Genomic DNA, 22,168 nt, shown 5'->3' with positions numbered 1-22,168 from the left:
AGTCAGTTTTACGAGGATATGTTTGGCAGCATGAGTGAAGGATGCTTTGTTGCAAAATAGGAAGCCAACTCTAGATTTAATTTGGGATTGGAGATGCTTAATGTGAGTCTGGAAGGAGAGTTTACAGTAACCAGACACCTAGGTACTTGTAGTTGTCCACATATTCTAAGTCAGAACCGTCCAGAGTAGTGATGCTGGACGGGCAGGCGGGTGCGGGCAGCGATCGGTTGAAGAGCATGCAATTAGTTTTACTTGCATTTAAGAGCAGTTGGAGGCCACGGAAGGAGTATTGTATGGCATTGAAGTTCGTCTGGAGGTTTGTAAGCACAGTGTCCAAAGAAGGGCCAGAAGTATACAGAATGGTGTCGTCTGCGTAGAGGTGGGATCAGGGAATCACCAGCAGCAAGAGCGACATCATTGATGTATACAGAGAAAAGAGTCAGCCCGAGAATTGAACCCTGTGGCTCCCCCATAGAGACTGCCAGAGCTCCGGACAACAGGCCCTCCGATTTGACACACTGAACTTTATCTGAGAAGTAGTTGGTGAACCAGGTGAGGCAGTCATTTGAGAAACCAAGGCTGTTGAGTCTGCCGATAAGAATGCGGTGATTGACAGAGTTGAAAGCCTTGTCCAGGTCGATGAAGACGGCTGCACAGTATTGTCTTTTATCGATTGCGGTGATGATATCGTACACCTTGAGCGTGGCTGAGGTGCACCCATGACCAGCTCGGAAACCAGATTGCAAAGAGGAGAAGGTACGGTGGGATTAAAAATGGTCGGTGATCTGTTTGGCTTTTGAAGACTTTAGAAAGGCAGGGTAGGATAAATATAGGTCTGTAATAGTTTGGGTCTAGAGTGTCTCCCCCTTTTAAGAGGGGGATGACCGCCACAGCTTTCCAATCTTTAGGGATCTCAGACGATATGAAAGAGAGGTTGAACAGGCTAGTAATAGGGGTTGCAACAATTGCGGCGGAAAAGTTTAGAAAGAGAGGGTCCAGATTGTCTTGCCCAGCTGATTTCTAGCCCAGCCGTAGAAAAATGCTTCTTAAAATTGTCGATTATCGTAGGTTTATCGGTGGTGACAGTGTTTCCTAGTCTCAGTGCAGTGGGCAGCTGGGAGGAGGTGCTCTTATTCTCCATGGACTTTACAGTGTCCCAGAACTTTTGGGAGTTTGTGCTACAGGATGCAAATTTCTGTTTGAAAAAGCTAGCCTTTGCTTTCCTAACTGCCTGTGTATATTGGTTCCTAACTTCCCTGAAAAGTTGCATATCGCAGGGGCAATTCGAAGCTAATGCAGAACGCCACAGGATGTTTTTGTGCTGGTCAAGGGCAGTTAAGTCTGGAGTGAACCAAGGGCTATATCTGTTATTAATTCTACATTTTTTGAATGGGGTATGCTTATTTAAGATGGTGAAGAAAGCACTTTTAAAAGAACAGCCAGGCATCCTCTACTGACGGGATGAGGTCAATATCCTTCCAGGATACCCAGGCCAGGTCGACTAGAAAGTCCTGCTCGCTGAAGTGTTTTAGGGAGCGTTTGACAGTGATGAGGGGTGGTCGTTTGACCGCGGACCCATTACGGACGCAGGCAATGAGGCAGTGATCGCTGAGATCCTGGTTAAAGGCAGCAGAGGTGTATTTAGAGGGCAGGTTGGTCAGGATGATATCTATGAGGGTGCCCGTGTTTATGGATTTAGGGTTGTACCTGGTACGTTCCCTGATCATTTGTGTGAGATTGAGGGCATCTAGCTTAGATTGTAGGACGGCCGGGGTGTTAAGCATATCCCAGTTTAGGTCACCTAACAGTACAAATTCTGAAGATAAATGGGGGGAAATTAATTCACATATGGTGTCCAGGGCACAGCTGGGGGCTGAGGGGGGTCTATAACAAGCGGCAACAGTGAGAGACTTATTGGATTTTTAAAAGTAGAAGCTCAAACTGTATGGGCACAGACCTGGATATCATGACAGAACTCTGCAGGCTAACTCCACCCCCTTTGATAGTTCTATCTTGGCCGAAAATGCTGTAGTTGGGGATGGACATTTCAGAATTTTTGGTGGCCTTCCTAAGCCAGGATTCAGACACGGCTAGCACATCAGGGTTGGCGGAGTGTGCTAAAGCAGTGAACAAAACAAACTTAGGGAGGAGGCTTCTGATGTTAACATGCATGAAACCAAGGCTTTTACAGTTCCAGAAGTCAACAAATGATAGCGCCTGGGGAATAGGAGTGGAACTGGGGGCTACAGGGCCTGGGTCAACCTCTACATCACCAGAGGAGGAGTAGGATAAGGGTACAGCTAAAGGCTATAAGAACTGGTCATCTAGTGCGTTGGAGACAGAGAATAAAAGGAGCAGATTTCTGGGAGTAGTAGAATAGATTCAGGGCATAATGTACAGACAATGGTATGGTAGGATGTGAGTACAGTGGAGGTAAACCAAGGCGTTGATTGACGATGAGAGAGGTTTCGTCTCTGCAGGCACCAGTTAAGCCAGGTGAGGTCTCCGCATGTGTGTGGGGTGGGACAAAAGAGCTATCAAAGGAATGCTGAGCGGGACTGAGGGCTCTACAGTGGAAAAAAAACAATAAGAACTAGCCAAGACAGCAGTAGACAAGGCATATTGACATTAGAGCGAGGCATAAAGCAATCACAGGTGTTGATCAGGAGAGCTAAGACAACAACAGGTAAATGGCGATGAATGGGCAGAGCGGAGCAGGATCTGAGTTCGAGGCTGGGGCCGACAGTGACAAAATGAGGTACTGTGTTATTGAAACAGTCCAGGGGGCATCAGCTTTGTAGCAGAGTGATCATAGGGTCAAAAGAGCAGCAATAGGTGAGTCAGGGTGCCGTTCGGTAGTCACAACTACGCTAGGCAAGCAGGGGACAGAGCGTTCAGAAAAGCTAGTGGGCCGGAGCTAGTAGATGATTCTTCGGCGACATCGTAACAGAATAGCCTGTTGAGACCACATCGGGCGATCACGTCAGCAGTCCAGTCGTGATGGATCGGCGGGGCTCCGTGTCGACAATGAAGGGTCCAGGCCAATTGGCAAAGGAGGTATTGTAGCCCTAGAATTAGCTGGTATATGGGCCTAGCTCGATGCTAGCTCAAGGCTAAATGGTGCTTGCTTCGGGACAGAGGCGTTAGCTAACAGTAGCCACTCGTTTGCAGCTAGCTAGCTGCAATGATCTGGTGTAATGATCCAGAGCGGCAGGTAGAGAGAAGCAGTCCGATATGCTCTGGGTTGATATCGCGCTGTGCAGACTGGCAGGTATTGTCCGAGCTAAGGCTGGCTGGTGACCGAGAAAAAGGTGAAGCCCGCTAGCTGTGGCTAACAAAGACTAGTAGCTAGTTAGCTGGCTAGCTCCTGATGGAAGTTCCAGTTATAAGGAATAAAAATAGCAGATCCGTACCACATTGGGTGAGGCGGGTTGCAGGAAAGTATATTTAGTTCGTAGATAGAATGTGAGATTAAGATATATACAAAAAAGACTGGCTATTTACACGGGATAAAACACGGTTTAAGACAAAGAGAAACGCACACGTCCTACTGCTACGCCTTCTTGGATTCTAATGAATGCGTCTCTGTGTGGAATAAAGGCGGTCCATAGTTTTTTTTCCTCTGGTTGCATATTTAACATGCTGATAGAAATTTGGTAAGAAGGATTTAAGGTTCTCTGCATTAAAGTCCTCGGTCACTAGGAGCGCCGCCTCTGGGTGAGCGTTTTCCTGTTTGCTTATGGTGGAATACAGCTCATTCAGTGCGGTCTTAGTGCCAGCATCAGTCTGTGGTGGTATGTAGAAAGCTACGAAAAATACAGATGAAAACTCGATAGTGTGGTCTACAGCATATCATGAGATACTTTACCTCAGGCGAGCAAAACCTTGAGACTTCCTTAGATATCGTGCACCAGCTGTTATTTACAAAAATACATAGTCCGCCGCCCCTTGTCTTACCAGACGCCGCTGTTCTGTCCTGCCGATACAGCGTAGAACCAGCCAGCTGTATGTTGATAATGTCGTCGTTCAGCCACAACTCCGTGAAGCATAAGATATTACAGTTTTGAATGTCCCGTTGGTAGTTTAATCTTCCACGTAGGTCATAGATTTCATTTTCCAAAGATTGCACGTTTGCTAGCAGAATGGAAGGAAGTGGGGGTTTATTAGATCACCTACGGATTCTCAGAAGGCAGCCCGCCGCCCTCTGGCCCCTTTTTCTTCGCCTTCTCTTCACGCAAATGACGGGGATCTGGGTCTGTTCCCGGGGAAGCAGTATTTCATTCACGTCGGGCTCGTTAAAGGAAAAAAAGGATTCTGCCAGTCCGTAGTGAGTAGTCCCAGTTCTGATGCCCAGAAGTTATTTTCGGTCATAAGAGACGGTAGCAGCAACATTATGTACAAAATAAGTAAAAAAATAAGTTACAAACAATGCAAAGAAACTAAAAAGAAACAAAAAACAAAACACAATTGGTTAGGAATACGTAAAACGTCAGCCTTGTTCTCCGGCGCCATCTTTTACTGTTTTTTTGCCATGGGATATCTGGTATCGTAGCATCGTGATACTGGAATCATGACAACCCTACCACAAATGGTTACCACAAACTGGGACAGAGAGGGTGAAAATACCACTGCAAATGGCTATTGTTTAGAGGTATAGTTGATATGGTGACGTAACCTGCATCCTGTATTGTGAGTGTCCAAAATGCGAGGGCACACACACACACACACACACACACACACACACACACACACACACACACACACACACACACACACACACACACACACACACACACACGCTTAGTGATGGTGGAGTGCCCACCTAAGGACGGACACATTGAAAGATGACAGTGAAGGACAGAAAAAACTGTGGGAGACTGACAAAAACAAAGGGGGAGAGAGAGAGAGAGAAAGAACGAGAGAGAAACAAAGAGCGAGAGAGAAACAGATAAAGAAACAGAAAGAGATAGAGCAAGATGGAGAGACCAGATAAAGAGATGCAGAGGGAGACCTACCTTAAACCTGCTGGTGAAAAGCTCTAGGCGTCCAATTAAGTCCTTCTCTTTGTAGAGGCCCTGCAGGGCCCGCACACACTGCAGACGCACTGAGCCTTGCTGTGGGGGAAGAGCACACTCTCACACCACATGCAACACATTCTTGCACTGTTTACTTTCAATCTGGATAAATAGACACCATATCATTGTCATCTTTCAAAGCAAATTTGTAAGATATTCCACTAGATAGAATGTTTGTGGCTAATAGACCATTTAGACAGGGAAAATATCACCCCGAGTGTGCCTGTGTTGCGTGTAGTGTGCCGCGGTATTATCGCTTACCAAAACTTCATGATACCAACATTTTAGAATACCGTAGTATCGTTTCATATACTACCAACTTTTTCGGCCCTACCGATCTATAGAACCCGCTGGCGCCTGTTATAAAATGCTTATAAAGTCAATTGTTTATACGTTCAACTTAAATTATTTTAAGCAACGAGCAACTAGTCTCTTGTATGCACCTGTCTAATAATATCCACTTTACTTTCATGCACATCTCACGTGCGGCAGCTGTTATCAGCCAGCCGCATCCCCTTCCAGCCATCACTCACCTGCTTCATCTTCCAGCCATCACTCACATGCCTCCCCTTCCAGCCATCACCACCTGCTTCCCCTTCCAGCCATCACTCACCTACCTCCCCTTCCAGGCACCTGCTACCTGCTTCATCTTCCAGACATCACTCACCTGCCTCCCCTTCCAGCCATCACCACCTGCTTCCCCTTCCAGCCATCACTCACCTGCCTCCCCTTCCAGCCATCACCACCTATTTCCCCTTCCAGCCATCACACACCTGCTTCCCCTTCCAGCCATCACTTACCTGCCTCCCCTTCCAGCCATCACTCACCTGCTTCATCTTCCAGCCATCACTCACCTGCCTCCCCTTCCAGCCATCACCACCTGTTTACCCTTCCAGCCATCACCACCTGCTTCCCCTTCCAGCCATCACTCACCTGCCTCCCCTTCCAGCCATCACTCACCTGCTTCCCCTTCCAGCCACCACTCACCTGCTTCTCCCTTCCAGCCATCACTCACCTGCTTCCCCTTCCAGCCATCACTCACCTGCTTTTCTCTGTCCACTTGTTGTGCATCTATTCTTCCATCAGTTTTTAAAATATAATTTTAGCCGTGGTGGCGATGGGGGATGTAGACCCTGGTCAGTCTTCTGTTGTAACATTTGATACATTGGAGCAGCAAGCAGAGCTAGCAGTTGATACATTGTATATAATTTATTCCCTGGCATAACCAAGAGCACAGGCCAGTCTGATAGGCGTTGCAAGTTCACTGTCACGCAGCAGTGCCAGAAAGGAAAAACAGATTTGCGACAGGCATGCTTGCAGCTTGGCACAGCAAGAAAGAAGAAGGGTCTGCTACTCATGAGATGTTGTTGAAAGGTAGGATTCATATAGGGCTAACTCTAGTCATATAGGGCTAACTCTAGTCATATAGGGGCTAACTCTAGTCATATAGGGGCTAACTCTAGTCATATAGGGGCTAACTCTAGTCATATAGGGGCTAACTCTAGTCATATAGGGGCTAACTCTAGTCATATAGGGGCTAACTCTAGTCATATAGGGGCTAACTCTAGTCATATAGGGGCTAACTATAGTCATATAGGGGCTAACTATAGTCATATAGGGGCTAACTATAGTCATTTAGGGATTAACTATATTCATATAGAACTCACTATAGTCAGATAAGGGCTCCCGAGTGGCGCAACGGTCTAAGGCACTGTACCTCGGTGCTTGAGGCGTCACTACAGACATCCCTGGTTCGATTCCAGGCTGTATCACAAGCGGCCGTGATTGGGAGTCCCATAGGGCGGCGCACAATTGACCCATAAAAACAAGGCTAACTATAGTCGTATAAGGCTAACTATATCAAAAATATATCTCTTTCTGGTGCTACTTACATTCTATTTGCAGTGTGTATGTTTGTTGGGAGAAAGTTGTGTGTGTTTATGAGAGAAAGGGAGACAGAAAGAGTGTGTGAGGGAGGTAGTGTGTTTAATGAGAGAGTAGAGGTTTCATGCAATGTTTTCCCCTTACTGACACAATGACATGCAGATCATTATGCATGTATATTCCTTCCTCCCATTCCTCCAGCCAAATTACAGCTAGGCCTTTGCAAATATCAGCAAATTAGCGATTCTATGCAGTATTCTATTATAAAGTGAAAAGTTTGAAGTTATTTTCAACGTGTTGTATTGGGTATTAGTGTGAATATCAGTGGCAGGTTTTTTGTGTAGCACATGCGCTTAACGTTTTGAAAATGGGAACAAGCGTCTGGGGGACAGGGTGAACAGCACGCTAGGCCACTGTTTTTTTTTTTACTCCTCGGTATCGTGATACTTGGCCTGTTATTGTATCATTAGTAAAATGTTGCTATCGTGACAACACTAGTTGGGCGTCTGTCTGCCTGCCCACCTTGTCGTGCAGGGTCCAGCCCAGGTACTTGAGATATCCGTCGTTGAGGAAGTCTCCGGGGTTTTCGCGGAGCCACACGCCCATCTCCTCGATACATACGGCCCTGATCTCAGCTACACGGTCCCGGTAGCGGTGCACAAACACACCCCGAAACGTAGCATTCATCATGGAGGACAGCTCCTCCTGGTGCTCCCGCAGCTACACACACACACACACACACACACACACACACACACACACACACACACACACACACACACACACACACACACACACACACACACACACACACACACACACACACACACACACACACACACACACACACACACAAGAGAGAATGAACAGAATGTGTAGGGATGTGCTGAAGATGAGCCGAATCAGGGTGTGTGTGTGTGTGTGCTGTGCTACCTCGCTGATGGTGGCCTGTAGTTCCTCCAGCCTCTCTGAGGCTCTGTGTTCGGCACTCTTGCTCCTCTCCACGTCGTACCGTCTCTGGGTGGTCTTAATCTGGGCAAACACCGTCACTGCTACCTCCACTATACCAGTCATCAGCTTCATCGCTAGGGGGAGGGGACACAGTTACATACAGGAATGGACACACAGGGCCAGACATATGCCCCAAAATATGGTCATGCACACAGACAGACAGACAGACAGACAGACCCACCGACCGACCGACCGACCGACCCACCGACCGACCCACCGAGCTGGTAAATACATTGAACCAATGAGTGTGTGCTGGGACTCAACAAAAACACTACTGTGGTCAATATGCGGTGGCTGTCCCGTGTCTCACCGATGAGGGTGCTGGTGTGTCTGAAGGCCCTGACCTGGGAGTCAGACAGGCCGGTGAGCAGGGCCAGCAGGGCGGAGAAGAGGTACTCGTCGTAGAGAAGGCTGTTCTGGCAGGAGCGCACCAGCACCTGCACAAACTCACACACGCCAGCCCGGAACTTACGCCACTGGGGGCCAGGGGAGCACAGGGGGTAGTTCACAGAGTCCTGTGTTGGGGAGGAGAGTAGGAGATATGAGGGATAAAAATATCTCCTTAGTTTTGGGCTCAATGTTGTGTAAATTAGCTGTGGGAAATATAATTGAATAACATTGTTCCAAAGAAATAATAATGATATCATTCATATAAAGCTTTTCTCAAACCCAGGGCACTTTACTTGAGCCGCAAAGAGATAAGTGTAAAACACAATAAAAAAAACTCTAAAGTTCAACTCTGACTTGGTCCCAAAAGGTGTTCCTGCTCTCTCACCTCATTGAACTCTTTGGTCAGTGTGCTGATGATCTCAGCGTTCTGCATGCCGTCAAACATCTCTCTGCTCACCACACCTAAGGAGGAGGGTTGTGTTCATTAGACAAGAAACGGACGAAAGCGACTACCTGGACTTATCCGTTAAGAAAAGCTCATTTTCATTTTGTGTTGCAAAACATTTTTAAACGTTTTCCATTGCATCCTAATAACACAACCCTGGTGAGGAGAATCAAAGCTGACATCACCTGGCCCTAGCATACAAGCAGTTCATTTTCTCTAAACATGAAACGCTAACACAAACTAATATTTGTTAATGAACAAAAAATTGGATGTGAAACCCAGTGCTAAATACATGATGTGTTTTAAACCTCCATTCCCCCATAACTTTCTTCATCAGTCTTTCATCCATCCATAGACCAGTGTAAGTATACACTGAAATGACAGGCCGCTTGACGCTGGTCCTTGCATTGTTAGCCGGCCCAGAAATCAATAGACAGAGTGCTAATCAATGGCTTTTCTGGGGATCAGGTTAAAAGAAAATCCAGTGACCCCAGACCCCAATCACCCCCTGCCCTCTCCGTCTCTCAGACACCCTTGCAACCCCTGACCTTTGCAGCCACAGCACTGAACGATGAAGTTGATGAGCTCCAGTAGGCCTGCCTCCCGGTCCTGCTTGTAGCCGTCTAGCCACTCGTCCACCACCGCCTGGAGATTGACAGGGAGGCCACAGCCAATGAGGGGAGAGCAGCGTACAAAGTCCAAACTGTCATCATTATGTGGCGATTACAGTTACTCCTTTCTTACCAGTTAACGCCCTCCTCCCTTCCTTTTTAATTATCATTCCCTAAACCGAAATGGGTATATACACTGTCATCCCTTTCCCCTTTAACCTCTAACCATATTTTCTGTCTGTCATCTTCTCCCGCGCAGTCTCTCCAACTCCCTAGGACAGCAGAGTATAAGCAGAGAAGGGCTGTACCTGACTAAAAAAAAATCTTAGTCGACCGAAAGTCGTCTGTTCTTTTAAAAGTGTATTTTTCCACATACAGCCTATGTGTTTGAATAAGATCAACTGTATGCATTAAGCTTATGGTTTGATGAAATAAGACAAATGCCTCAAGAGGGCGCAAGAGATCTTGATAACCAGAAGAAAAAAAGTTTAACCTGACCCAACTATTCTCCTCTCTCTCCTGCTGGCTTTTGCAGATTCTGCCATTACTCTCCTGAAGTTGCCGGTAATAGGCTACACGAGGAGTCGGCAACCTTTTTCATGTTGAATGACAATTTATCTTACCAGTTCTACCGATCTGTGTGCCAGTTATGTTTTTCATATGCACATTTTCGTGACAGTTTCATTTAACTTATTATAACGTCTTCATATCTCAAAATCATTGTCATGTGGTTAATAAAAATTCTATCCAAATCTAAATGATACAAACCTAAAAAGTAACTTCTATTGCCATTGTCAACTATGTAAAAATTGCCTACATAAAGCCAACAAATAAAAACGTTGCTGACACTAATGTACTTCTCCTTTTGCTCAGTTGTGCATCGGGGCCTCCCACACCTCTTTCTATTCTAGTTAGTCAGTTTGCGTTGTTCTGTGAAGGGAGTAGTACACCACGTTGTATGAGATTTTCCGTTTCTTGGCTATTTCTCGTCTGGAATAGCCTTCATTTCTCAGAACAAGGATAGACTGACGAGTTTCAGAAGAAAGTTCTTTGTTTCTGGCCATTTTGAGCCTGTAATCAAACCCACAAATGCTGATGCTCCACATACTCAACTAGTCTAAAGGCCAGATGTATTGCTTCTTTAATCAGGACAACAGTTTTCGCCTGTGCTGACATAATTGCTAATGATCAATTAGCCTTTTAAAATGATAAACTTGGCTTAATTAGCTAACACAACGAGCCATTGGAACACAGGAGTGACGGTTGCTGATAATGGGCCTCTGTACGCCTATGTAGATATTCCATAACATATCTGCCGTTTCCAGCTACAATAGTCATTTACAACATTAATGTCTACACTGTATTTCTGACCAATTTGATGTTATTTTAAATGGACAAAAAAATGTGCTTTCCTTTAAAAAACAAGGACATTTCTAAGTGACTCCATGAGAAGCCTTCATTGACCATGAGCTGTCAATCATTGACTATGTGACCCAAAGGCTCTCCTACCTCTCTACATCAAAGGGCCTTAGTAGGGTCAGATCTGTCAGCTACCGACAGTGCATGATAATCACCCCCATTCTGGGCTGTAAAGGCTTCATTTCCCCGTCATCCCTCCCACTACCTATTGTCTTTTTTTCTCCCCCCACACCAATACCTCACTCCCTCTCTCACCACCATAGCACTCTTTCCAGACCTCACAGCCTCATACATATCCCCAGCGCTCATGCCCTGGTTCCCCCTCCTCTCTCGCTCTCGCCTGGGGGAGCCGAGCTGCCTGGTTCTCCCCAGGGAAGGCTGCGGTGGCTGAGGGGAACGGGCTGGTGGGGTGGAGGTGGTGCTGGGATTTGGGCTGGCCTGGGATGCAGCTTTACGCCTAGGTCTCTTGGGTGGCTGGGGATAAAAGAGAAAAAACAAAGGGTTCAAAAGGCTATTGTGAGTGAATTAATGTAATTCTATGAATAGTGTAGTTAGTGTTGGTGCTCCCCCCAAAACAGTTTATGTAGCTCTATAATATCTAAACAAACAGATGTTACAGTGAGTGGGTTAGCTATGTCTTCGTTGGGAAAAAATGATGGCACCTGCTTAACTTTCATAGTGGTGGCTATGTCTGAATCTGTGTGTGTCAGTGTAGGCTGCTGAGGGGAGGACGGCTCATAATAATGGCTGGAAAAGGAGCGAATGGAATGGAACCCATGTGTTTGATGTATTTTATATAGGGATGGGCATTTTACCTTTTTTGACTGTTCGAGTACTCACATGATTTTTGATTTGTTTCCCCAGAGTACTCTACTCAAAGAAAAAAAAAGGAAGCTATAAAAAGCTACTTTTAAGGGCCTCCCGAGTGGTGCAGCGGTCTAAGGCACTGCATTGCAGTGCTTGAGGCGTCACTACAGACCTGGGTTCGATCCCGGGCTGTGTTGCAGACGGCCACGACCGGGAGATCCATGAGGCGGTGCACAATTGGCCCAGCATTGTTCGTGTTAAGGGAGGGTTTGGCCGGCCGGGATGTCCTTGTCACATCGTACTCTAGCGACTCTTGTGGTGAGCCGGCGCATGGACGCTGACACGGTCGGCAGTTGTACAGTGTTTCCTTCGACACATTGGTGCGGCTGGCTTCCGGGTTAAGCGAGCAGTGTGTCAAGAAACAGTGCGGCTTGGCAGGGTCGTGTTTCTGAGGATTCTCGACCTTCGCCTATCCCGAGTCCGTATGGGAGTTGCAGCAATGGGACAAGACCGTAACTACCAATTGGGGAGAAAAAGGGCCCGAAAAAAAATATTTGTACATTTATCTACATTTCTCTGGCTAGCTAAAGGAGAATTCGATCCAGCTAGCAAGATACTTAGCAATGCTAATAATACTTGTTCCACCACACTTTCTCCCTCACCTCAAACTTTACAAATGCCAGTTGTTTTTCGGTTACAGCTCATGAAGTACACTTCATCACCTTCTCACCCCCCGTCTCCGTGGTCAGGCTTCTCACCTACCTCTTCATTATCGTTCAGGGGACGCAATGCTGTAACTGGCAAACTGCCTTTGCACTCTCTGCTGTCTTTCCAGAGCGCACACTGATTCTGTAACTAACAAATTGGTTGTCTCTTCTCTCCTCAGTCGTGTGCTGCATTCTGTTGTTATGTGAACGATTGGCTGTGCCTTGGATACAGCCAGAATTGTTCCCAACGCACATCACTCGTTCGCTTACACCCAGAAGTGATCCAAAGCCCCCCCCCCTTATTTTCGACAGACAGACGTTTTGATTGAGTTTATTATGCCTGTTCCTTGGAATTTTGTAAATGGATTAACAATTCTAAATTGAACACTGCATGGGGATGAATTATGGCCAAGACAATCTATTTGGTGAGTAGGCCTAGGCTTAATGATTCTGATGAAAATAAGCTCTTTGTCTTTATCAAACTAATGTTTTTGCATATTTTCAGTGTGGAAAATGTCTATGTTTAGGGGTAATAGCCTAGGCCAGGGATCATCAACTAGATTCAACCACGGGACGATTTTTTGGTCGGGGGGATAACATGACAACGGAAAATGTGTAGACTGCAAATTGACGCAAGGAGCCCAAACAGATATAATGTTTGACTAAAACATAATCATTTCAAACCTTGCTTACATTTCTATACAAACACGTCTCTCTATTAAATGTGGGAATACTTGGTAACAGATTTCATAAATTAAAATCACTTGGAGCTGATTTCCTGGTGTATTTATAGTCAATATGACGACATAGATATTCAGCTAGCGGGATATACACTGCACCGGAAAGATAGAACAGCACACTCCGGTAAGACGAGGGGGGGGGGGGGGTCTCTGCATATTTGTAAACAACAGCTGGTGCACAAATTCTAAGGAAGTCTCTAGATTTTGCTCGCCTGAAGTAGAGTACAGTCATGGCCAAAAGTTTTGAGAATGACACTAATATTAATTTTCACAAAGTCTGCTGCCTCAGTTTGTATGATGGCAATTTGCATATACCCCAGAATGTTATGAAGAGTGATCAGATGAATTGCAATTAATTGCAAAGTCCCTCTTTGCCATGCAAATGAACTGAATCCCCCAAAAACATTTCCACTGCATTTCAGCCCTGCCACAAAAGGACCAGCTGACATCATGTCAGTGATTCTCTCGTTAACACAAGTGTGAGTGTTGACGAGGAAAATGCTCGAGATCACTCTGTCATGCTGATTGAGTTCGAATAACAGACTGGAAGCTTCAAAAGGAGGATGGTGCTTGGAATCATTGTTCTTCCTCTGTCAATCATGGTTACCTGCAAAGAAACACGTGCCGTCATCATTGCTTTGCACAAAAAGGGCTTCAAAGGCAAGGATATTGCTGCTAGTACATTTACATTTAAGTCATTTAGCAGACGCTCTTATCCAGAGCGACTTACAAATTGGTGCATTCACCTTATGATATAGTAAGATTGCAACTAAATCAACACTTTATCAGATCTTCAAGAACTTCAAGGAGAGTGGTTCAATTGTTGTGAAGAAGGCTTCAGAGCGCCCAAGAAAGTCCAGCAAGCGCCAGGACCGTCTCCTAAAGTTGATTCAGCTGCGGGATCGGGGCACCACCAGTACAGCGCTTGCTCAGGAATGGCAGCAGGCAGGTATGAGTGCATCTGCACGCACAGTGAGGCAAAGACTTTTGGAGGATGGCCTGGTGTCAAGAAGGGCAGCAAAGAAGCCACTTCTCTCCAGGAAAAACATCAGGGACAGGCTATATTCTGCAAAAGGTACAGGGATTGGACTGCTGAGGACTGGGGTAAAGTGAATGAATCCACTTTCCGATTGTTTGGGGCATTCGTAAAAAATCCTGTCCGGAGAAGGTGAGCGCTACCATCAGTCCTGTGTCATGCCAACAGTAAAGCATCCTGAGACAATTCATGTGTGGGGTTGCTTCTCAGCCAAGGGAGTGGGCTCACTCACAATTTTGCCTAAGAACACAGCCATGAATAAAGAATGGTACCAACACATCCTCCGAGAGCAACTTCTCCCAACCATCCAGGAACAGTTTGGTGACGAACAATGCCTTTTCCAGCATGATGGAGCACCTTGCCATAAGGCAAAAGTGATAACTAAATGGCTCGGGGAACAAATTATGACAAACTCCAAGCATTGATTATGCAAGAATGGGCTGCCATCAGTCAGGATGTGGCCCAGAAGTTAATTGACAGTATGCCAGGGCGGATTGCAGAGGTCTTGAAAAAGAATGGTCAACACTGCAAATATTGACTCTTTGCATCAACTTCATGTAATTGTCAATAAAAGCCTTTGACACTTATGAAATGCTTGTAATTATACTTCAATATTCCATAGTAACATTTGACCAAAATATCTAAAGACACTAGGCAGCAGACTTTCCGAAAATTAATATTTGTCATACCTAAAACTTTTGGCCTCGACTGTATATTGTGATAAATTGCAGGCCAAACTACTTGCCTAGAGAGTTTTCAGCTATACTTTTCGTGGCTGTTTATTTACCACCACAGACAGATGCTTGCAGTAAGACCGCACTCAGTCAGCTGTATAAGGCAATAAGCAAACAGGAAACCACTCACCCAGAGGCAGCGCTCCTTGTGGCCGGAGACTTTAATGCAAGGAAACTTAAATCAGGTCTACCAAATTTCGATCAACATGTTAAATGTGCAACCAGAGGGAAAAAAATTATACTGTGTACTCCACACACAGAGAGGCGTACAAAGCTCTCTCTCGCCCTCCATTTGGTAAAGCCGACCACAACTCTATCCTCCTGATTCCTGGTTACAAGCATAAATTAAAGCAGGAAGCACCAGTGACTCGGTCTATAAAAAAGTGGTCAGATGAAGCAGATGCTAAACTACAGGACTGTTTTGCTAGCACAGACTGGAACATGTTCCGGGATTCTTCCGATGGCATTGAGGAGTACACCACATCAGTCACTGGCTTTATCAATAAGTGCATCGAGGACGTCGTCCCCACAGTGACTGCACGTACATACCACAACCAAAAGCTATGGATTACAGGCAACATTCGCACTAAGCTAAAGGGTAGAGCTGCCGCTTTCAAGGTGCGGGACTCTAACGCGGAAGCTTACAAGAAATCCTGCTATGCCCTGCGACGAACCATCAAACAGGCAAAGCGTCAATACAGGGCTAAGATTGAATCATACTACACCGGCTCCGACGCTCGTCTTATGTGGCAGGGCTTGCAAACTACTACAGACTACAAAGGGAAGCAAAGCCGCGAGCTGCCCAGTGACACGAGCCTACCAGAGGAGCTAAATCACTTCTATGCTCGCTTCAAGGCAAGCAACACTGAGGCATGCATGAGAGCATCAGCTGTTCCGGACCACTGTGTGATCACGCTCTCCGTAGCCGACGTGAGTAAGACCTTTAAACAGGTCAACATTCACAAGGCTGCGGGGCCAGACGGATTACCAGGACGTATGCTCCGGGCATGTGCTGACCAACTGGCATGTGTCATCATTGACATTCATTGACTACATGTCAGCGTTCAACAACATAGTACCCTCAAAGCTCATCACTAAGCTTAGGATCCTGGGACTAAACACCTCCCTCTGCAACTGGATCCTGGACATCCTGATGGGCCGCTCCAGGTGGTGAGGGTAGGTAGCAACACATCTGCCAACCTGATCCTCAACACTGGAGCTCCCCAGGGGTGCATGCTCAGTCCCCTCCTGTACTCCCTGTTCACCCACGACCGCATGGCCAGGCACGACTCCAACACCATCATTAAGTTTTCAGACGACACAACAGTGGTAGGCCTGATCACCGACAACGACGAGACAGCCTATTGGGAGGAAGTCAGAGACGTGGCCGGGTGGTGCCAGAATAACAACCTATCCCTCAACGTAACCAAGACTAAGGAGATTATTGTGGAATACAGAAAAAGAAGGACCGAGCACGCCCCCATTCTCATCGACGGGGCTGTAGTGGAGCAGGTTGAGAGCTTGAAGTTCCTTGGTGTCCACATTAACAACAAACTAGAATGGTCCAAACACACCAAGACAGTCGTGAAGAGGGCACGACAAAGCCTATTCCCCCTCAGGAAACTTAAAAGATTTTGCATGGGTCCTGAGATCCTCAATAGGTTCTACAGCTGCAACATCGAGAGCATCCTGACTGGTTGCATCACTGGGGCTAAGCTGCCTGCCATCCAGGACCTCTACACCAGGCGGTGTCAGAGGAAGGCCCTAAAAATTGTCAAAGACCCCAGCCACCCCAGTCATAGACTGTTCTCTCTACTACCGCATGGCAAGCGGTACCGGAGTGCCAAGTCTAGGACAAAAAGGCTTCTCAACAGTTTTTACCCCCAAGCCATAAGACTCCTGAACAGGTAATCAAATGGCTACCCGGACTACTTGCATTGGTGTGTCCCCCCAACCCTCTTTTTACGCTGCTGCTACTCTGTGTTTATCATACCGTAATTTCCAGACTATTAAGCGCACCTGAATATAATCCGCATCCACTGAATTTTTTAAAAAGTATTATTTTGAACATAAATAAGCCGCACATGTCTATAAGCCGCAGGTGCCTACCGGTACATTGAAACAAATTAACTTTACACAGGCTTTAACGAAACACGGCTTGTAACAAAAATAAATAGGCTTTAACGAAACACGGCTTGTAACAAAAATAAATAGGCTTTAACGAAACACGGCTTGTAACAAAAAATTTGCAGTAAACAGTAGCCTACCAAGAAAGTCAGTGGTCACCATCTTCCTCCTCCTGTGCACTGAAACCATCTCCTTCGGTGTCAGAGTTGAATAGCCTCAGAATTGCTTCATCCGATATTGGATCGTTTTCATTGTCGCTCTCGTCACTTTCATCCGGAGACAAATCCCCCGCTGAGCCCTCTTCAACATGCATCAGTCCAGCCTTTCGAAACCCGTTGATGATAGTGGATTTTTTGACAATGCTCCACGCTGTCAGGACCCACTGGCAGACTTGACCATAAGTTGCTCTTCGCATGCGGCCCGTTTTAGTGAAGGATTTCTCCCCACTTGTCATCCAAGCCTCCCGCTGAACACGGAGCGCCACCTTAAATGCACGATTTACACTGATGTCGAGTGGCTGCAAATACTTTGTTGTACCCCCAGGAATCAGGGTGACAAAATGACTACCGTAATCTGAATGATGGGAAGTTTGAGAGCGCTCGATTTAATCTAAAAAAGTTGCGGCTTATAGTCCGGAAATTACGGTATATGCATAGTCACTTTAACTATACATTCATGTACATACTACCTGAATTGGGCCGACCAACCGGTGCTCCCGCACATTGGCTAACCGGGCTATCTGCATTGTGTCCCGCCACCCACCACCCGCCAACCCCTCTTTTACGCTACTGCTACTCTCTGTTCATCATATATGCATAGTCACTTTAACCATATGTACATACTACCTCAATCAGCCTGACTAACCGGTGTCTGTATGTAGCCTCGCTACTGTATATAGCCTGTATTTTTACTGTTGTTTTATTTCTTTACTTACCTATTGTTCACCTAACACCTTTTTTTGCACTATTGGTTAGAGCCTGTAAGTAAGCATTTCACTGTAAGGTCTACACCTGTTGTATTCCGCGCACGTGACAAATAAAGTTTGATTTGATATTATGTCCAACAATGAAAATTCCACCCCAAATTGTGTATTTAAATCTTTTTGCAGAGAAAACTTGGGCCAACTAAAACCACCTGCGGGCCAAATTCGGCCTGCCAGTTGGGGAATGTTTTTTATTCTTTTAATTTCATTTCACCTTTATTTAACTAGGCAAGCCCATCCCTAATCATGCCCATCCCTAATTTTATGCCTTTCCAATAGTCACGCTACTGCTATTTTACTGCTGCTATTTAATTACTTGTTACTTTATTCTCTTATTCTTATCCATATTTTTTTTAAACTGCATTGTGGGTTAGGGGCTTGTAAGTAAGCATTTCAATGTAAGGTCTACACCTGTTGTATTCGGCACATGTGACCAATAAAATTTGACTTGAAGTCAGTTAAGAACAAATTCTTATTTACAATGACGGCCTACCCCGGCCAAATTCGGACGACTCTGGGCCAATTGTGCGCCGCCCTATGGGACTCCCAATCACGGCCTGATGTGATGCAGCCTCGAAACCTGGCCTAGGCTAACCAATTCTAAATTCCACTAGCAGTTCACAAAGTAGGGTTGTCACTTAAGTTAGTTAGCACAGCCACAAAGTCATAAATCCTGCCTGTTTCTACAATTTTACTTCTTAAAATCTGATTTGAAACCTAATCCTAACATTAACCACGCTGCTTTTTGAAAACAAAAATGTACCAAAAAGCACAGATTTGTAGTAGAAGATAGTGCAAAGTAGAAATAGAGATAATGGGGTGCAAAGGACCAAAATAAAATAAATAAAATAAATAAATGCAGTAGGGGAAGAGGTAGTTGTTTGGGCTAAATTATAGATGGGCTATGTACAGGTACAGTGATCTGTGAGCTGCTCTGGCAGCTGGTGCTTAAAGCTAGTGAGGGAGATAAGTGTTTCCAGTTTCAGAGATTTTTGTAGTTCGTTCCAGTCATTGGCAGCAGAGAACTGGAAAGAGAGACGGCCAAAGGAGGAATTGGCTTTGGGGGTGACCAGAGAGATATACCTGCTGGAGCGCGTGCTACAGGTGGGTGCTGCTATGGTGACCAGTGAGCGGAGATAAGGGGGGACTTTACCTAGCAGGGTCTTGTAGATGACCTGGAGCCAGTGGGTTTGGCGACGATTATGAAGCGAAGGCCAGCCAACGAGAGCGTACAGGTCGCAGTGATGGGTAGTATATGGGGCTTTGGTGACAAAACGGATGGCACTGTGATAGACTGCATCCAGTTTGTTGAGTAGGGTATTGGAGGCTATTTTGTAAATGACATCGCCAAAGTCGAGGATCGGTAGGATGGTCAGTTTTACGAGGGTATGTTTGGCAGCATGAGTGAAGGATGCTATGTTGTGAAATAGGAAGCCGATTCTAGATTTCATTTTGGATTGGAGATGTTTGATGTGAGTCTGGAAAGAGAGTTTACAGTCTAACCAGACACCTAGGTATTTGTAGTTGTCCACATATTCTAAGTCAGAACCGTCCAGAGTAGTGATGCAGGACAGGCGGGCAGGTGCAGGCAGCGATCGGTTGAAGAGCATGCATTTAGTTTTACTTGTATTTAGGAGCACTTGGAGGCCACGGAAGGAGAGTTGTATGGCATTGAAGCTTGTCTGGAGGCTGAGGTGCACCCATGACCAGCTCTGAAACCAGATTGCATAGCGGAGAAGGTGCGGTGGGATTCGAAATGGTCGGTAATCTGTTTGTTGACTTGGCTTTCGAAGACTTTAGAAAGGCAGGGTAGGATGGATATAGGTCTATAGCAATTTGGGTCAAGAGTGTCCCCTCCTTTGAAGAGGGGGATGACAGCAGCTGCTTTCCAATCTTTGGGAATCTCAGACGACACGAAAGAGAGGTTGAACAGGCTAGTAATAGGGTTTGCAATAATTTCGGCAGATCATTTTAGAAAGAAAGGGTCCAGATTGTCTAGCCCGGCTGATTTGTAGGGGTCCAGATTTTGCAGCTCTTTCAGAACATCAGCTGAATGGATTTGGGAGAAGGAGAAATGGGGAAGGCTTGGGCGAGTAGCTGTGGGGGGTGCAGTGCTGTTGACTGCAGTAGGGGTAGCCAGGTGGAAAGCATGGCCAGCCGTAGAAAAATGGTTATTGAAATTCTCAATTATAGTGGGTTTATTGGTGGTGACAGAGTTTCCTATCCTCAGTGCAGTGGGCAGTTGGGAGGAGGTATTCTTATTCTCCATGGACTTTACAATGTCCCAGAACTTTTTTGAATTTGTGCTACAGGATGCATATTTCTGCTTGAAAAAGCTAGCCTTATCTTTTCTAACTGCCTGTGTGTATTGGTTTCTAACTTCCCTGAAAAGTTGCATATCACGGGGGCTGTTTGATGCTAATGCAGAACGCCATAGGATGTTTTTGTGTTGGTTAAGGGCAGTCAGGTCTGGGGAGAACCAAGGGCTATATCTGTTCCTGGTTCTACATTTCTTGAATGGGGCATGCTTATTTAAGATGGTGAGGAAGACATTTAAAAAAAATAACCAGGCATCCTCTACTGACGGGATGAGGTCAATATCCTTCCAGGATACCAGGGCCAGGTCGATTAGAAAGGCTTGCTCGCTGAAATGTTTCAGGGAGCGTTTGACAGTGATGAGTGGAGGTCGTTTGACCGTAGACCCATTACGGATGCAAGCAATAAGGCTGTGATCGCTGAGATCTTGGTTGAAAACAGCAGAGGTGTATTTAGAGGGCAAATTGGTTAGGATGATATCTATGAGGGTGCCAGTGTTTATGGCTTTGGGGTGGTACCTGGTGGGTTCATTAATAATTTGTGTGAGATTGAGGGCGTCAAGCTTGGATTGTAGGATGGCTGGGGTGTTAAGCATGTCCCAGTTTAGGTCACCTAGTAGCACGAGCTCTGAAGATAGATGGGGGGCAATCAGTATAACACATATGGTGTCCAGAGCACAGCTGGGGGCCGAGGGTGGTCTATAGCAGGCGGCAACGGTGAGAGACTTGTTTTTAGAGAGATGGATTTTTAAAAGTAGAAGTTCAAATTGTTTGGGTACAGACCTGGATAGTAGGACAGAACTCTGCAGGCTATCTCTGCAGTAGATTGCAACACCGCCCCCTTTGGCCGTTCTATCTTGTCTGAAAACGTTGTAGTTAGGGATGAAGATTTCAGAGTTTTTGGTGGACTTCCTAAGCCAGGATTCAGGCAGAGTGTGCTAAAGCAGTGAATAAAACAAACTTAGGGAGGAGGCTTCTAATGTTAACATGCATGAAACCAAGGCTATTACGGTTACAGAAGTCATCAAAAGAGAGCGCCTGGGGAGTAGGAGTGGAGCTAGGCACTGCAGGGCCTGGATTCACCTCTACATCACCAGAGGTACAGAGAAGTATGAGGATAAGGGTACGGCTAAAAGCTATAAGAATTGGTCGTCTGTGACGTCCGAAATAGAGAGAAAAAGGAGCAGGTTTCTGGGGGCGATAAAATATCTTCATGGAATAATGTACAGACAAAGGTATGGTAGGATGTGAGTACAGTGGAGGTAAACCTAGGCATTTAGTGATGATGAGAGCGATATTGTCTCTAGAAACATCATTGAAACCAGAAGATGTCATAGCATGTGTGGGTGGAGGAACTGAGAGGTTGGATGAGGTATAATGAGCAGGGCTAGAGGCTCTACAGTGAAATAAGCCAATAAACACTAACCAGAACAGCAATGGGCAAGGCATATTGACATAAAGGAGAGGCATGCTTAGCCGAGTGATCAAAGGGTCCAGTGAGAGTTAGATAGCTAGCCGAGCCATAGGTAGCAAGCTGGTAGAAGATGGAGGTCTGTTTTTAGCCACCTCGTGCGATTCCGTCTGTAGATTAGTGGGGTTCCGTGTGGTAGGGGGGACCAGTCCAATTGGCAAAATAGTTTGTTATAGTGGCCCAAGAAAATTGTCCGATAGACCTATTCAGATAGCAGCCGATAAGACAGCTAACGATTAGTGGGCCGCAGATGGGCATTCGGGTTACGTCGCGACGGAGGGGCCAGTTGGATAATTCCCTCGGGCAGATAACGTCGGTGGTCCAGTCGTGAAGGCCCGATGGGGCTCCGCATCGGCAGTAAAACGGGTCCGGATAGGTGATTGTAGCCCAGGAGAGGCTGATGGAACTCTTCAG

The 22,168-nt window shown here is 46.1% G+C and overlaps 1 protein-coding gene across 2 annotated transcripts in view; it reads right to left on the bottom strand.

The window, feature by feature from the left end:
- Window positions 1-22,168, bottom strand: part of stag3 (STAG3 cohesin complex component) — a 54,623-nt gene that overhangs the window by 29,129 nt on the left and 3,326 nt on the right. For both annotated transcript variants that reach the window (XM_014199154.2, XM_014199155.2), the window contains exons 4-10: window positions 11,091-11,309; window positions 9,354-9,450; window positions 8,746-8,822; window positions 8,281-8,485; window positions 7,893-8,044; window positions 7,482-7,679; window positions 5,016-5,114 (exon numbers count right to left, since the gene is read on the bottom strand). In XM_014199154.2, coding sequence (XP_014054629.2) covers window positions 5,016-5,114; window positions 7,482-7,679; window positions 7,893-8,044; window positions 8,281-8,485; window positions 8,746-8,822; window positions 9,354-9,450; window positions 11,091-11,309 — 1,047 coding nt within the window. The remainder of the gene's footprint in view (window positions 1-5,015; window positions 5,115-7,481; window positions 7,680-7,892; window positions 8,045-8,280; window positions 8,486-8,745; window positions 8,823-9,353; window positions 9,451-11,090; window positions 11,310-22,168) is intronic.

This window comes from Salmo salar, chromosome ssa05 (genome assembly GCF_905237065.1).
Source record: "Salmo salar chromosome ssa05, Ssal_v3.1, whole genome shotgun sequence".
In the NCBI taxonomy this organism is placed as follows: domain Eukaryota; kingdom Metazoa; phylum Chordata; class Actinopteri; order Salmoniformes; family Salmonidae; genus Salmo; species Salmo salar.
The sequence above is the reverse complement of the archived record's forward strand: the minus strand, read 5'-3'. Positions and strand labels throughout refer to the sequence as shown.